The 17788-nt window shown below is 41.2% G+C and overlaps 1 protein-coding gene across 3 annotated transcripts in view; it reads left to right on the plus strand.

The window, feature by feature from the left end:
• Positions 1 to 17788, plus strand: part of CFAP47 (cilia and flagella associated protein 47) — a 665273-nt gene that overhangs the window by 311677 nt on the left and 335808 nt on the right. For all 3 annotated transcript variants that reach the window (XM_075913261.1, XM_075913262.1, XM_075913264.1), the window contains exon 43: positions 15597 to 15705. In XM_075913261.1, the coding sequence (XP_075769376.1) occupies positions 15597 to 15705 (109 nt within the window). The remainder of the gene's footprint in view (positions 1 to 15596; positions 15706 to 17788) is intronic.

The following is a 17788-nucleotide window of genomic DNA, read 5'->3' on the forward strand; positions in this document are numbered from 1 at the left end:
TGATAAATATGAGACTGCACTCACAGCATTAAAGAACTTTTTTGTGCCAAAAGTGAACGTAGTAGCTAATCACTACAGATTTTGCCAGCATGAGCAGAAACCAGGGGAGACTATAAGGCAGTATATTGCTTCTCTGAGGAGTCTGATTGTTACTTGTGACTTTGGGAATATGGCAGATGAGATGATTAGAGACCAGCTCATTGAGAAAACAACCATGCTTTGTGTAAGGGAACGCTTGCTTCTAGAACCACAACTTACACTGGAAAAAGCAATAACAATTGCTACCGAGATTGAGTCAGCTATAGCAGAAGCCAAAATAATGAGCATGGATACAGGAGGCCCAGTCCAGGCTGTGACTCCTTTGCAGAAAAGTCCACTATTGCTGCAGACAAACAATCACAAGGGAAAACTAATGAAAAACCACAATATCAGCAAATTCAAAGCACAGCAAGAGCATGCTTTTGCTGTGGATCCCCACAACACCTTGCAAGCTACACAAGATGTCCTGCAAAAGAAGCTCAGTGCAATCATTGCAAAAAGTTTGGGCATTTTGCTAAGGTGTGCTGCAGTAGCCGGTCCAATCAACAGGTGCATGCAGTTACAATATCAGATGTTACTGTGCTGAGTGTTGACAAAGTCACTACTGCACATATTCCAGAACAGGTAAGATGCACTGTAAATATTTCTGCCATACCTTCAGGCAAATCACATCCTATTCAGCTAATGTTGGACACTGGTTCAGCAGTATTTTACTACCTGATTCTATCTATTTGCATTACTTTAAAGATATGCCTCTTCTTGAACCAAAGCTTCACTTGGTGTGCTATTTGAAAAACCAAATTCCAGTACATGTCTGCTTGCCAGCAACAGTGACTTTTGGTGATTGCTGTGTCAATGTAGAGTTCTACATTGTTCACAAAGGCACTCCTGTCCTTGGCAGAGATTTATTGGCTGCTTTAAACCTCAGGGTAGTTAATGGACGGATTGATCTTCCTCAGCAAAGCACTCTTGCAGTACACACACCAGTTTCAGCTGGGACCCAAGACCAGGTTGAGGAGAAACTTGGCTGTGCTTATGGGTTTGTGCATAAAGTTAAAATGCGACATAACGTGATGCCTGTATGTCAGAAGTTACGGTGCTTACCATTTTCAGTCAGGGAAGCTGTGTCAGAGGAACTTAAAAAACTTGTTCAAAAAGACATTATTGAAGAGATTGACTCCTCAGAATGGGTAGTGACACAGAAAAAGGATGGAGGCATTCGCCTTTGTGTGGACTGAATTTTGATTGACAGCCACCCTCTTCCTCACATTGAAGAAGTATTTGCAGAACTCCATGGAGCAAAGATGTTTTCTACTCTTGACTTGCAGAGTGCATATCACCAGGTTATATTGCATGAAGATGGCAGAGACCTCACAGAATTTATTACACATGAGGGACTATTTCGTTTTAAACGGGTTCCATACGGTCTTGCATCTGCCCCAAGTGCCTTCCAAAAAATGATGTCATTGATTCTGAAGAATCAACATGGAGTTCAGTGCTATCTGGATGATATTATCATGTTTGGAAATACTTCTGAGGAGCATGACAATAATCTGCAATCTGTACTAAACTGCATCAGCACAGCAGGCCTCAAGCTCAATATGTCTAAATGCAAATTTAGACAAACAGAACTCTCCTTTCTGGGGCATACAATTTCACCGGCTGGACTAATGCCTGATTCAGATCATATCCTAGCAATTTCAAATGCTTCTCCTTCATCAGATTTGCAAACCTTACGTTCCTTCTTGGGTCTAACCTCCTGGTATGCAAAATTCATTCCCAATTATGCTTCTGTCATTGAACTATTACGAGAATTACTATGGAGAAGTTCAACGTTGGTGTGGCCAATGGATGCACAAGCTAGTTTGGAAACTGTGAAAGACTTGATTGTACATAGTCCAGTACTTGCACTATTCAGTCCTGCATTGCCCACAATTGTGACTACTGATGCTTCTGATTATGGACTTGGGGTTGTCCTCACACAACTTCATGAGGACAACACAGAGAGGACTGTTGCATTTGCTTCAAGGACACTGAGAGAAAATATTCTACAGTTGAAAAAGAAGCACTTGCTTGTGTCTGGGCTACTGAAAAATGGAGAACTTACCTGTGGGGCCGCACGTTCAAGTTGTGCACAGACCACAGCCCTTTGACAACTTTGCTAACCATGAAAAGACTGGGAAGAGCAGGGAATCGTATTGCTAGATGGCCTGCAAGACTACTCTCTTTCAATTATGAACTGGAATATAAGCCTGGAAACCAAAATGTGATAGCTGATTGCCTTTCTCGCCTGCCTTTGTCTTCACCAGATGGTCCACCGGAGGATGAGGTTGAAGCAGTTGCGCTTATTACAAGCACTCTTACTGCAGTAACAAGAGAGCAGTTCCAAGCTGCTTGTTCAGCATGTCCAATTCAACAAAAGCTACGGGAATTTCTGACAAAGAGATGGCCCAGTAATCCTACAAACCTTGACCCTGTTTTGCTGCCTTATTTTAGAATTCGGGATGAACTCTCTTTGCTTGATGGCTGTGTGCTACAAGGTACACACCAGCTACTTGTGCCAGAAGAATAACAGCCAAAACTCATACACCTGGCACACGATACTCATCAAGGTATTGTCAGAACCAAACAACGACTACGAGATCTGTATTGGTTGCCAGGGATGGACTCCCATATTGAAGCAATCATAAAATCCTGTGTCACTTGCGAAATGCATGATAAGACAGCAGTGACATGTACCCCATCATTACAGCCTGTTCCTCTTCCAGATTCTGCATGAGAAAAAGTTGCGATTGACATTGTAGGACCCTTTGATACTGCTCCAATTGACTGTCGTTATGCCATCACTTTAATAGACTATTTCAGTAAATGGCCTGAAGTGGCGTTTACATTGAAAATTTCTTCTGATACAGTAATTAAGTTCCTCTCTACAGTTTTTAGCAGGGAAGGTAACCCCAAAGAACTGGTGTCAGATAATGGTTGTCAATTTACTTCCATGGAATTTGAAACTTTTCTAGCAGAGAGAAACATTTTACATAGAAGATTGTCCCTGTATTACCCTCAAGCCAATGGGGAAATCAAAAGGTTTAACAGAAGTTTGAAAGAGAGTTTGCAAACGGCTAAACTGGAAGGGCACTCATGGATAACCTTCACTACTGATTTCTTGCAAGCTTACAGGGCTACACGACATGCCACAACACAAAGATCACCCGCAGAGTTACTGCATGGAAAACAGATGAATACTAAGCTGAACATTGCTGGATTGTTAAAGACAAGATCTGATGCACTAAATGAGGATGCTGTGAGAAAAACAGTTGAACAGAAGCAAGCAAAGTATAAAGCTTTCATAGACAAACGGCGGGGTGCTAAGGAACATAAGTTTGAGTGTGGTTCCTTTGTTAGAGTAAGAAAACCTGGAATTTTACACAAAGGGGACCATAAATTCACATCTCCTCTTAAAATCATAGCGAAGAAAGGACCTTACACCTGTCGACTTTCTGATGGGTGGGTATGGAATGCTTCTTATCTTGCACCTGCCTATGCACCAAGAGGAGATGATGCTAACACCCAGTATGACTTCACCGTAGCACCAACACAACAAGACATTGCACTGGAACCAGGGTTTGGGAGACAGTCTGTCAGACCTAGACAACCACCAGTCTGGATTAGAGACTATGTTCTGTAGTATTTACAGTGTTTTCAGTGTAATATTTCTGCCAACAGTATAATGTCTTGTTCCATATTTGTTGCTGTGGTTAGAACAATAATGTTTATTTTATAATTGGGAGAGCTTCTTGAGGAGGGAATGTGGTGTTTTAGATGCTGCTTGTTCTTATTAGAACAGGGAGCACTGGCTGTTGGGAATCTGGAAGCATAGGAAACAGGAAGGAGGGGGGAGGAGATGGGCCAGGCCTGAGTGAGAGCTACAGAGTGGAGCAGCAGCAGCTTTGTAAAGAGGTTTCACCTTTGTTGAATAAAGGCCTGTTGAAATTTGTTACTACCTTGCTTGCATGATACAACATTTAATTACACAGTTACAGAGATTTTTAGTGCACAGGCATGCTGATGTTCGGAGGTGATGGTGGTGGTGTGCAAATGGAACAACTGCTGCAGGGCCCAGCTAGTCAAAAGGTCCTGAGACTTGGGCTGCTGTCACTGCTGCAGTAGCATCTGGGAGCCTCATGCCCTTTAAATCACCAACAGAGCCTCAGGTAGTTCACTCGTGGTGGTACTAAGAGCTGGGTGGCTGGGTGTGGTCCAGGCAGTGCTGAAGACTCCTACAAGCATTCCTTAATATCTAATACTAAATACATTCTTGTAGCACGAGTATCTATTTAGCTGTGCTAACTCATGAGTGAGCCAGACTAGTTTCCAGCTAGGTACTTGTCAGCATTCAGTGAGGCTTTGGACTTTTGGGATGAGCTGGTGCTTGCTCTGCCAGCATTACATCCTACATCATCAGCTAATAGATTTTCTAACCTGCATATCTGGTTAGAAAGAACGGGTGTTTTATAAAAGCTGCTTTTACTTCCTCTCCTGTTACTTTCTCTTGGTGTGCCTAGTCTGGCTTTTGCCCTCAGGACATTACTGAAGCTGCTTTCACCAAACACAGCACTGAATTGGTTTATAATAAAATAAAACAAATGTATTGGCAGTAGAATACAAGTGATTCTACATAAAAGGAATAAAGACAGAAAGGGTACAATCCATATATATATATATAAAAGTGAAGACAATTACCTACAAGTCTAAAACTTAATCCGGCAAGATACAGGATTTGTAAAAGATAGTTTCTTTCACCAGTCATTTTTCTTCTCAGCCATGGCTAACTTTCTGTCAGGACCTTCTACAAAAGTATAAAGTGCTGGCTTCCGTTGTCATCTGAAATGAAAGATCTTTACCTAAGTATGTTTCTCACCTATATTCAGTTCTTAGAGTTCAGCACCCTGTCCTCCTCCCACAAGGCTAAAGGGTCCATCTTTTTCAGCTTTCAAGAGATTTGGTCCTTTATGTGTGTCCAGTGATGGATACTAAAGATGGCTTCTTTCCTTGCTTATATATTCCAATGTTCAATGAACTTGTTTCAAGATACTGGGTGATCTGATGCTGTTCTTCCATTTCAGTGAGCTTCACACACAGATGTATTTTTTCTTTGTAAATGAGGCTTCTGTTGTTTACATAAGAGAGAAGTAGATGGCTGTGACATTCCCTTTTCTCTGGGAAAACAGTGCAGTCTATTATCAATGAATATCCATAATTCCTCACATAGTGTCAATACATACATTTCACAATGATATTAATCTCTAAAATCTTATTAGTGTTCAGAAAAAAAGCTCACTATATACACTCTTTTAATAAAGTAATATTGTATGCAATCAGTTGATTCAGTTGCTTATCACTCAAATTCAGATCATCTTTATAGACTAGTAAACCTTTGGAATGATTTACCCTCCCTCCAAAGCAAAGTTTATTCGAGCTGCAAGGAAACTCCACGCACAACCTGATGGTGAAGAAAGCTGCATCACTTATTTCTGCCACTTGTATTTGCCGAAATAACATTTTTTCTATTTCTTACCATTACCTCCCCCTACTGTCTTGATCACCCTGTTTCTCTTATGTAAATATACACCTTTGTTGTCTTTACCTGAATATTGAGATGATCAGAGAATTAAACATATCTTCCTTAAGGTATGTCTAAACTACGTGCTTATTTAGAAATACACTATTTTGGAATAATAACTCCCGAAATAACTATTTTGAAATAACACATCGACACTACAAATGCCCATCAAAATAGGGCAGAGTTATATCGAAATAGCACATCCACACTGATTGGAGCCTGAATTGCATTTAGGGCCTTCTTGGAAGCATTCCAGGAAGTTATTACCTGTAGCAGCTGCCTGAGGCCATCTAGGGCTTGTGCTTAAAGGCCCCCCCCCCGTACAGTTGTGTCTCAGACTCTTCATCTTTACCTACATCCTCAAGGGACAGCAAACTCATCTCACTGCCTGTTCTGGTTGCCCTTGCGGACACCACAGCACTCCAGCCATGGAGCTGGACCTGCTGGAAAGCACTCACAACTCTTAGATTTCATGTTTCACCTCCTGGTGCAGTTACTGCAGGCTGCCCACATGGCACTGCAAGACCAGGACCCTCCGCTCACTGCGAGGCACCTCCACACCTGTCTCCACATGCTGCTCATGCAGCACAACTCCTCCCACCCTCCCCTGCGCTCCGTGCACTGCTGCTTCTGGCAAAGGAACAACAGTTCCTATTGGTGGGACCGGATAATCATAGAGCCATGGGATGACCAGCAGTGGCTCCAGAACTTCCGCATGTAGAAGGACACCTTCTTGGAGCCGTGTGAGTGGTTCACCCCTGTCCTCCAGCGACAGGACACCCACATGAAACCTTTCATCCCCCTCCAGAAGTAGGTCACCGTCACACTATAGAAGTTCAACACGCTGGACAGCTACCTCTCCATTGGGAACCAGTTTGGTGTGGGAAGATCAACTGTCAGAGCCATGCTCATGCAGGTATGACTCTCTGACTATTGTCCTAGGAGGGTGGTAAACTACTGGACTGGGTTTCCCTAGAAGGTTTTGCAGTCCCGTCTTTACAAAGCTTTGCTGGGGATGGGGTATTTGGGAGTTGCTCCTGCTGTGAGAAGGGGGTTGGGCTCAGGGACCTCCTTGGGGCTCTGGCAACCCTGTGATCCTCTGTTTGTATCCTTCTACAGGTGGTGAGAGCCATCAATGACATCCTGCTGTGCAGGGTCATCATCCTGAGCAACATCAACCCCATCGTCGCTGGCTTTGCTGCCATGGGCTTCCCCCACTGCGGCGGGTGGGGGCCCTGATCACCAGGCATCTAATTACATTAACTTGGAAGGGGTACTTTTCTATGGTCCTGCATGCCCTTGTGGACTAGAGAGATTGATTCACCGACATTAATGTCAGGTGGTCAGGGAAGGCACATGATGCCCGCATATTCAGAAACTCCATCCTCCATGTGTTACAGAGCCAACCTCTGTGACAAAAAGAGGGAGATGTTCCTGCCAGTGTGGAGGGTAAAGGTCAAGCACAGCATACCTGGTTTACACATTTTTATCATAATTCCATATATATAAACTCTTAATACAAACTGCATACATACATACATCACACTGGAGTATTAATGATCAGTGAGTTATCAATTTTAAAATGAGACTATAAAAGGTATAATTTGTACAAAGATTGTTACAGCACTGTGTAGGATGTGAACACAGGGTTGCTTGTTGTACCAGGTTTCCAATATTATAATTGTGCCACTCCATCATTAATCTGCTATATCATTTAGGGAGTTTGTCTTTTTGATCAAGATCTCTTCCTGAACGATAGGAACTAGGACTATCAAATTCAGTATGCAGCTTCCTCTGCTCATAACAAAGTAATTGAAAAGTTTGATTGTGGCAGGAAAACAGGATGTGCTGGACATGGGGTTGTTTCTCATAAAACCAAACAATAGAGGGAAGCAATCGCCAAAGCAAGTATAGTCCTCAAAATTGATATAATTGAATGAATGTTGAAAAAGACTGAACCAAGATTAGCCAGAAAAATAGGATGAACCTGGAATAGGATTGCTTCTCAATAAACCTGACAGAAAAAGAGATAACATGGAAAATTGGGAGTAGTGTTCTGTTTTGGCACAGCTAAATCAATGCTTAAAGTGTGAAAATTCCATATAAACAGTAAGAGCTAGGACCACCAGATTCAGTATACAGCTTCCTGTGATCATAATATAAAGCAACACAAGGGTTTGGTTGTGCCAGGAAAAGGGGATGTGCCTAGAATGGGACTGCTTCCAATAAAACAAAACAAAAAAGAGACAGAATCACTAAAGCAGGGTAGAGTCCTCAAAATTGATAGGACAGCATGGATGTTGAAAGAGACTGAACCCAGATGAGCCAGAAAAATAAAATGAACCTGGAATAGCATTGCTTCTCAATAAACCTTACAGAAAAAGAGATAAAATGGAGAAATTAGAAGTTGTGCTCTGTTTTGGCAGAGCTAAATCAATGCTTATGGTCTGAAAACTAGAATAAAATGTTATTGTAAACCAAATTGATTATAGACCCTTTTTTAAATACAGAGTAAATGACAAGAGTTTATAGGGATGAAGAAAAATACATTTGATGGAATTCTCATTTTTAAAAAGATACAAAAAAAGGAAAAAGAACACTGTATTTTTGAAAAATGCAATAATTTAAATAAAGCATGTATATTTTTCATTTATTTTCCAAAATAATAGCTCCTTAATTGAGTTATGGACCCAAACAATCATGGGTAAATCTGCTAGTAAACTATAACTCAGAGCCAGTGTAGACTCTGCTATTTGTTTTGTTATCAGAACTGGCTTCAGACCATATTCCACAGAGCCTGCCCTGATGGCTCTGCTCCATTTTGATCTCTGAAAGCTTGCAGGCATGCACCCCTCTCTTTTTAAAGCTCTAGGAAATATCTGAGCTTTGTGTGAGCTGTTCTGTTTGGGGAACATAAGATTGGCTGTACTGGGTCAGACCTAAGGTCCATCTAGCCCAGTAGCCTGTCTGACGACAGTGGCCAGCACGAGGTGCCCCAGAGGGGGTGGACCGAAGACAATGATCAAGCGATTTGTTTCCTGTCATCCTTCTCCAGCTTCTGACAAACAGAGGCCAGGAACACCATTTCTATCCACTGGCTAACAGCATTTTATGGACCTAACCTCCATGAAATTATCTAGCTTCTCTTTAAACTCTGTTATAGTCCTAGCTTTCACAAAGAAAGAGCAAATAATTGGGCTGCTCCTTTTCTTCCCTGCACTAGGAACACAGTGGCAGGCAGACTGCTGCTTCATGGGGAGGGAGACAGGCTAGTGTGCTGCTTTAATATTCCTCAGTTTGGAGAGCTCACAGAACTACTCATGATGCCACTCCCAGCAGCTGAAGAAGCTGTGGAAAAACTGAGGGGGAATCCCAAGATACACAGGGATCAGCTCTGGCCTTCCCACAGTATGGCACTGTGGAATACATACCCACACTGTATTGCTCACATTTTGATGATAGATGAGTGTGAACATGATCTATAGAGAGAACAAGTGTGCGCACCCTCTGGTGATTTTTTGTTGTTGATTTTTGGGTGCCAACATAAGTTTAGTTGACAAAACTTGGTAGTGTAGACATACCCTTAATGTTGAACAAGATTCATGACAGGAATCTAGCTTGTTTCAGAATCTTTCTTTTTTCTCATATGCTAGCACAATTGTTGCACTGGCTAGATAATGCTGCTTTTAAAATCATTAACAAAACATTGTTTACCTCACTATTGGCACTGTAGTGGTCTTCTTGAAATGACAATGAAAGTTTAACTTACTTATAATAACACTTATTAAGTGATTAATTTTTAATATTCCTTTTGCTATTTAAAAGAAAAATGGAAGCTCTGACACATCCTTCAAATATTAATGTAGCTTTTTTCACATGAGGAGTTGTCGAAAAAATATGTATTGCCTGACACAGTGAATTAATGATGCGGCCTTTAGTAATAGATCTTCATTTGGGGGGGTTGGTTCACATGCCAACTCTTTATTTAAGTGACTAATAGTCATTATAAAGTTATAGTTTTAAAAGTGTAGTCGAGATTATAAAGTCCAGGCTTTGTCCATTTAAGTATATTCTGGAGGGAGAAGGCTTCACTGTCTTTCCTCTTTGCTGTGCAATTTAAATATTTCTTTCATGTAGTGCTTTATATTCTGTTGGGAATTATCAAATGGTATTTCCAAAAGGTAGTGAATAGAATTAGATTGTCTTCATTGAAGACAGAAAATGTGCTTTTATTTTACAGACCTTAGTGTTCTTGCTGGGGGCCCCACTGTAGGTGATGTGCTCGATTCAGGTGTGCAAGCTCAAAATTTAGGAATAGCAATGATCATTGTGGTTGTGTATGTATCTTACCTACATCCTTGTGTCTCATAGCCGAGCATATATGAAGAGCTCAGTCCCAAGTGCCTCCCACTTCCTTTTAATTGCCACGGGAAATGAATAGGAACTCAGTGATATCCTTTGTTTCCTCCGTCAGTAACTTTACACCTATCCTTTTTTCTTCCAGAAGATATAGCATTTAAAGACACATCTGGCTGTGCTTCCAAATGTACCACTATAAACCTTCATAACTGCTAAATTTTAACCATTTGGGTAGAAGTTTTCATGCTTTCTCTCTAGCTTGTGCTATTTTTTGTTAAAGCTCAGCAAAATTCATGCAGTCATTTTTGAGCATGAAGCTAGAGAGAAACAGTTTTGATAGAATTATATCTTCTCAACCATTTTAAAAAAACATTAGCATTTCTTGTGCTTTTAGTAAGGACTTGAAATTTGATGAAGGGAGTAAGTATGCCTATGTAAGCGGGGGAATGATCCCACTGTTGTGGGGAACTTTCCTGGCTTCTATACACCCCGGTGAAATGGACCAGCGAAAGGATCTGAGTCCCCGCTCCCACTTCCTTTACCCCACGGCTCCCTGATCCTGAGGGCTCCCCCTCCATTCTCCTGAGTAGCAGAGCCCTTGAAACCACAACAAGGCTGGGCCCAGGTTTCCTGGGGCTTAATCCCTGACCTTGTAGTCACTAGGGGCAGGAGTTAGGGTGTCCCCACTCTGAGGTGCTCTCTTTACACTGCAGGCCTTCTTGGCCCAGTGATCACTTCATAAGGTTCAAAGCAAATACAATTTATTAAACAACAACTGATTAAAGAGAAAAGAATAAGAAAAAAATGAGAATGGTTAAATGAGAACACACAGCCCTGCTCTGTAGCACAGGACATCAAAACAGCAGTCTGCAGAGTGCAAGGACAGTCCACAGTCTCTCTCTTAGAGGCCCTGGATATGCTGCAGGGGGGGCTGCAGGCTGGACACGCTAGCTCTGGTAGTGACCACACAGTTGCAAACTCTAAGTGGCCAGACCCCTCTCCCAGTCCAGAGGCTTTCCCCACACTTTGCAGTTCCCAGGTGCTCACCACATCCAGCTGCAAGCTGTGCTGCTTGGCCAGTTCCAGCTCCTTGTGTTGCTTCTCTGTTCCTTTTGGCTCTCTGAGCACTGCCAGTCTGCTGCTCAACACAAGGTCTGCACTCCTGGCTCTGCTGTTGCAAGACTGTCTCTCCACACAGCTTGCACTGCTTGGCCTGTCTGTGTCTGGTTCTGTCGCTGCAGGACTTCTTTACACAGTTTGTACTCCTCTTTCAGCTCTCTGTCTTTGCAGCACCTCTTCTGCACACAGCTTGTTTGTTCAGAGAGAGAGCCAGAACAATCCCAGCTCACAGGGAGGACGGGGCCTGGCCTCTCCCCTTCCTCACTGGCCTGTCCAACCTGTCAATCAGGCTGAGCTGGAGTGTTGGCTGCTTTCCATTGTCTCTGGGGTCTGTCAGCCTCCTGAACCCTTCCCCATCTGAAAGTGGGAGCTGGCAAACCAAAAACCTCCCACAGAGTTTTAGTAAGGGGTAACAGTCCCCTTACACCTAAACTATATGCTTGGTAAGGCTGATTATAATCAGTAGATCACATTTCTGAGTAGGGAAACGACATCAGCAGGCCTGCTGATGGAGTGGGGCAGGGGGCAGCTGTATTGGCACCCAGCAATTCTTGGAGCTCTTGCCACTGCTATCGCAGGAGTGGTAGCAGCCTGAGCCCTTGAAATCACATTAGAGTGCCACACACGGTGCACTTTGGGAAGTTCTGAGGACTGGCAGGGTGGGGGAAGGAGTGGGCAGCATGGTATGTTCCAGGCAGCACTTGAGGGTTGGCTGCACCAGCCTTAGCATTCCTCTACTGACTACTACATAGCTATCAATAATGTAAATGGATTTATTTTCATTTTGTTTTCTTAAACATGTTCATACAGAAACTTCTAAAAATAATATTAAGGCTGGAAAATTAAGTATTCTAAAATGAAGAATATTCACCAAACCTTTCAAAACACCATGACCAAGTTTCCTCCTTCTTATCTTACATTGTTAGGAAAAAACATGAGCAAAAAGAAAATTATGTTTATAGCTATTGGAAATGAACAAATTCAGATTTGATATACCAAGTTTTGAATTGTGAAAGCTTCTTTTTACACAAAAGTAAGTTAGTGCTATTGATGACAGAGAAAAAAGACACACCAATGGAGCTTTAGCGACTGGTACTTTTATTCTTATGGAGCCACAACACTATCTCAAAAGAGAATAATTTCTGCTTAAATTGGTTCCCTGATTTAGTAATTATTTTGTTCATGATAAACAAGTTATACCAAGGATTTTACTCTCTTTAAGAAAAATATATTTGAATTCGTAAAACACAAAAAGGTAGATAAATGCCATGGAATTTGAATAATTTTCTTTTAGCAAAGTTAGAAAATGTTTACATCTCTTACAAAAAGTAGCAAGGAAATTTAAAATAAAAAATATACTTATTTTGGGTCACTTAGCCCATTTTACAGGGAGCACTTGCAGGGGAGGGACCAAATTACATAAAAAAAAGCTTATTATTTGTTGTTGCTACCTACCAAGAGCAAACAACCAACCAGAATTCCTAAGCAGATTCACATCGATTTTGCTTGTACAAATGTTGGTGGAGACCCATAATGCAAATACTTTGTCAGGAATTGAGGCTGTGGCCATCTGAGATGATTGCATACTCCCTTTGCTGGCAAGCAAGACTTCTGAAAGTCAGCAGAGTTCAAAGACGTGGGTGGTGTTAGCTTAATGGGATGTGTAGAAGAGAGATCATTCAAGCAGTGGAAATATATTATATTCCTGCTGTATGGAACTTTGGTGGAAGTAAGCTGCCTCCAAAGCAGAAACCCAGAGGGTAACATTGCCTGCTCTCTGCTGATATGACATCCACACAGTGACATGGAACTTACTGTTGCTTGGAGGTGCAGTTTACAGAGTTGTTGACTTGAATCCCACAACTTGAACTCGAGTCCAACTTAAGTCGCCTAGGTGATTCAACTTGAGACTTGACTCGGGTTCATTGTTTATGACTTAAGTCTCGACTGAGACTTGCTAATTTTCTTAAATCGACTTGATGAAAAAATTGTCTGAAAATGCCGTTATTGATGACTTGTACAAAAGTGACTTGACATTTTTTAACTTAAGACTTGAGACTCGACTTGGGACTTGACTCGAAAGGGACTTTAGGGACTCGAGACTTGAACTGAAGTGACTTGAGACTCGACTTGGACTTGACAATAACAACTTGAAGACAACACTGCAGTTTTCACCACCTTGCACCATTTCTTTGGTGTGTTTTTTTAATCTAATCACTGTAGGATTCTGTACACAGGCAGCTTCACATGCATTTGTATTGTACACTTGTTCTTTGTTATGTATGTTTGAAGGTATTTGTTCATCAGTGGCTATGTCCTTTCCATTTTGGGAAAAATTATTGTCCCTTCTTTCTCCCCTAGTTTTTCTGTGGGTTTTTTTTTCGTTTGTGCAGTGTCGTCATCAGTGATTTTGGTATAACTCTAAATTCAGATTCATTAGTTAACTCCCTCAATTAGTGACAATTATAATTAAAAAAAGGCAAGTGGAAAATACTCAATAACATTAAAAGACTGTCAGAACATATAACACAAGCCCATTCTCATCCCCGCTTATTTTTTGCTAGAGAAATACAAATTGGTTAATAAAACGTTGCTGGTTCAAATTTAACATATGCTTTTTTTCTAATTAAATAGCTGATTTGCTTTAAACTTTACAAAATGCAGTAATTATGTAGTTTGAAATATTTCTGTGCATCCATTTAATTAAAACTGTTTCATCCTTGAATGTATCTATGCCATCAAATGCCGGCAGTGCCCCACTGCAATGTATATTGGCCAAACTGGACAATCTCTACGGGAGAGAGTTAATGAACACAAATCAGATATCTGAAAAGGCAATTCACACAAAAACCTGTTGGAGAACACTTTAATCTTCCTGGACACTCATTAATGGATCTCCAAGTCGCCGTTTTGTTTCAGACCAATTCCACAAACCAAATACACAGAGAAGGATTGGAACTTAACTTCATTCACAAGATTAATTCTTATACAAATGGTCTGAATTGGGATATAAATTCACTATCTTCCACCTTTTAATGACTTAACCAACCAGCCAACCAATGGAGGTATTAATGGTTCTTAACAGCCTCTTGTAACTATTTGAACTATCTACTCACTGACTCTCTTTTTCTTCCTCCCCTCCCATTTTTCTCTCCCCCCCCCCGCTCCCCCGCTTCCCTTATTTATTTTTGGATCTGGACTTTATTATACTCTGGTCATCTGAAGAAGTGGGTTTTTGCCCATGAAAGCTCATGATACCATCTACATGTTTTGTTAGTCTTTAAGGTGCTACTAGACTATTCATTGTTTTTTAAGTTTTTCCTATTACAGACTAACTCAGCTACCCCTCTGAAGCTTTCATCCTTAAATGTGAGCTATCCAGATGATTACTCTTGTTTGTTTCAAACAGACTATGGGCTTTAAAAATGGCCACTGATATGATCAAAATATACTTTTTTGTCTGATGTCTCCTTTGTGGCTCATGCTATTGTAGCTCAGGCATTTAGGTGTAATGGGATGAGTATATAAGAACTGAATTACTGTTATGAATTGTCCATCCCCGAGAGCAATGCAGTGAATTCAAGAGAGACTAGGTGGTTTTAACAATTTATTGAAAATTACAACAGGAATATACAATCCTAGACTACACTTAGTAAAAATAAGTAAAATCTCAGGCCTTGTTAGGTGGTTGAGTGAGTTATACTGGCTGTGGTACCTAGAATTTGCAGGGTTTGCTGATTTGAATTGTTGCAGCACATTGATTAGATTCAGAGGGGACATGCAGCTGTCACAGTCAATGTTGTGTACAATCAGCACGCACTCACTTCATGTTCCCTGGCTTTACATGCATCTCACTTTAGTAATACCAGTAGGAAAAAAAATGACATGGGCAGAAACCAGCAGAATTTGGCAATCCTTCACGTGAACAACAGAAAACAAAATGTCTCGTTGGCCACACATAGAACCCCGATGGGCCACAGGTTTCCCACCTCCTGGTATAGAGTTGCCATCACTCCACCACATAAAGAAGTTGTTAATACTATATATTCTGGGCTAGCAGTAAATAGGAAAACTGCTGGAATAATCCAGATTGCTAGGAACATTTGAATGGACCCTGAAATATTTTTATTTTTTTATTATTATTTATTATTTATTTTCTCTTATGATTTTATGAGTCTGGACCTTGACTAAACCTTGATGAAGAAATTTGGATACAAAGGATGTTCAGACATGCCCAACCATGGTTTCCCGTATTACTAAACAAATAAACACTAAAAACAAGAAGTGTAATGGTGCTTCACCCAGGAACACAGGATGTCTAAGGGTGTGGCCCATATGAGGGCTCTCCAGTTCCCTCACACTATAGAATCTTTCATTTCTTTTGTTTGTTGTAATGGTTTATAATTTGTTCTGCATGAATTGCTCTCTGAATTGAAATGCATATGCTCCTTTGTTTCAGATTGGAGAATTTGTTTACCTGGTAGAGGGAACATGTGGCATACCTTTGCCTTCAGGCTTGCTTCCAATGGATAGTCCAAATGTTCTGCCCATTAGCAGCACATTAAAAGGTAGAGTAAACGAAAGGGAAACAATGAAATAAGGAAAACATCCTTTATAATGTATTGAGTTCTAAGGCACTTACAGGAAGGAAAATAAATACACTAAGAAAAATGAGCCATTTTATAATGGAATGAACCTTAGAAAGACATTGCAAAACAAACATGATCTAAAATTGTTCCTCTAGTCATATGGTTTAGATTTTCTTTCCTGCCCAAATCTTTTTCCAGTTATAGGCTGCTTGTAAGCCTCCTAACCTGATATGTCTCTGCAAATAAACTAGAGTAAATTTTCAGCTTGGCCATATAAAAATTTTTCATACCTACTTTCCAAGATGCCTCAATTCTGTAGTACTGCAGCAGTAATTGGCAATACTTGAACCGGTACAAGCATTTCTTGCTTGTCTTAGAATTCTCCTGGATAGGAAATATTGGCACATTTGTTATGTCGTGATGGGTATTCTGATAGCTGTATTTCCTGGAACACAATGAACTAAAGCCAAAATGGTGTCAACTGCAATGTCTCAGAAATATCTCAGTCAAATAAATATGTGTAGCTCTTAGTTTGAGTTCCTTATGGCTGCATGATATGCAGTGGTATAGCAAGGGAGGCAGGGTGCGGGCAGTTGCCCCCGCATGCCACACTAGGGAGGCACAAATTTAGCCCCCCTCTCCTCCCCCTGTAATCTCTTGGCTCTCCTGCTCCACCTCCACCTGCTACCACTGCCTGGAGCCTCCTCCCCACCTCTCTGTCCCCAGCCCGACTCTCCTCCATCTTCACCAGCAGGTTAGTGCATGCAGGCACCCAGCCCCAAACTGGAGGGGGTAGGGGAAGACGTGATACAAGCTCCACTCCTCCTCCTTCCAGGGTTGGGCTCAGCCGTGTGCCAGATTTGGGGCCCTGCCACATGGAAGGGGGGGGGGGCGTAAATTTTGTTTTTGCCCCCAGGCGCATAACACCCTCGCTATGTCTCTGATGGTATGTTATTCAGTATCAGCTGCAGTGTAAATTCTAGTGTGCATGAGCGGGTCTCAAAAACTGGACTGAGAGGTCCCTTTTGATGTGTACTAAAAGTTCCATAATGCATGTTAACATAGTTGTGTTTCAAACAGCACTGCATAGGCTTCACTGTGGAACTTTAGCGAATGCCAGCAGGGTCTTCATGGATAGTTAATCTAATAACATACTGGTGTGCATTAGAATTTACACTCTAGCTATTGCACACACACACACACACACACACACACAGGTTATACAAGTCCTTACTTACGTTTATACAGCATTACGTCCTTGACATTTTATTAAACCCTTAGTTTAGTTCTGGAGAACAATCCTGCAGCTTTGTTCAATTAATATTGTTCAAATTCACCACCTTCAGGAGTTGTTTCTGCTTGCTAATGGGCTGGGAATCTATGGAGGAAATAGAGAAGGAAAGGTTATTTACCTAGAAACTGTAATTCTTTGTCTCTATAGCTCTTTGTTCACTGAATATAGATCCACACAGCAAATTATATGAAGCAATGACAGTTACTTGGGAAGTGACCTTTCTTTCATAGGTTGTGATTCAGACACATTTTTGCATGACCATTTAATGAGGTCTGAACAACTCTGTCAGTACTGGACTATTTCTCATGTGGATAACGTGCCTCCAAGAGACGGGGCACTTTTAATAAAATACAATCTAAGAGAAATTCAGCATTTATTTAATCAGTTTAGAAACATCTGTATTTAACCACCTCTAAACCATTGGTTTGTGCCCATCTCTCTTTAAAATACATAATTTTTGAAACATACTCATTTTTTGTGAGGGAAAACTAGCAGTTTGTGCAGTAAACTCCTGAGATGATGCCCTCTAATTAGGAGTATATTTCTCTGCTGCTTTTGGAAGTGTGTTAATCATCATCTGCTCTGTCTTCTACAACACATACAGCCATAGACTGAAGACCGCTTTGCAGTATAATGAACTTGATGGCTTACATGAGCTGTGCAGAGACCGTTTTTCCTCTGGGCAGTCATCTAAAGAATTTGTGCTTTCACTCACTATCTCTAAATAAATGCCAGTCAGATTAATTACTGTAATATTCAAAAAAATGA

Source organism: Pelodiscus sinensis, chromosome 1, assembly GCF_049634645.1.
Source record: "Pelodiscus sinensis isolate JC-2024 chromosome 1, ASM4963464v1, whole genome shotgun sequence".
NCBI lineage: Eukaryota > Metazoa > Chordata > Testudines > Trionychidae > Pelodiscus > Pelodiscus sinensis.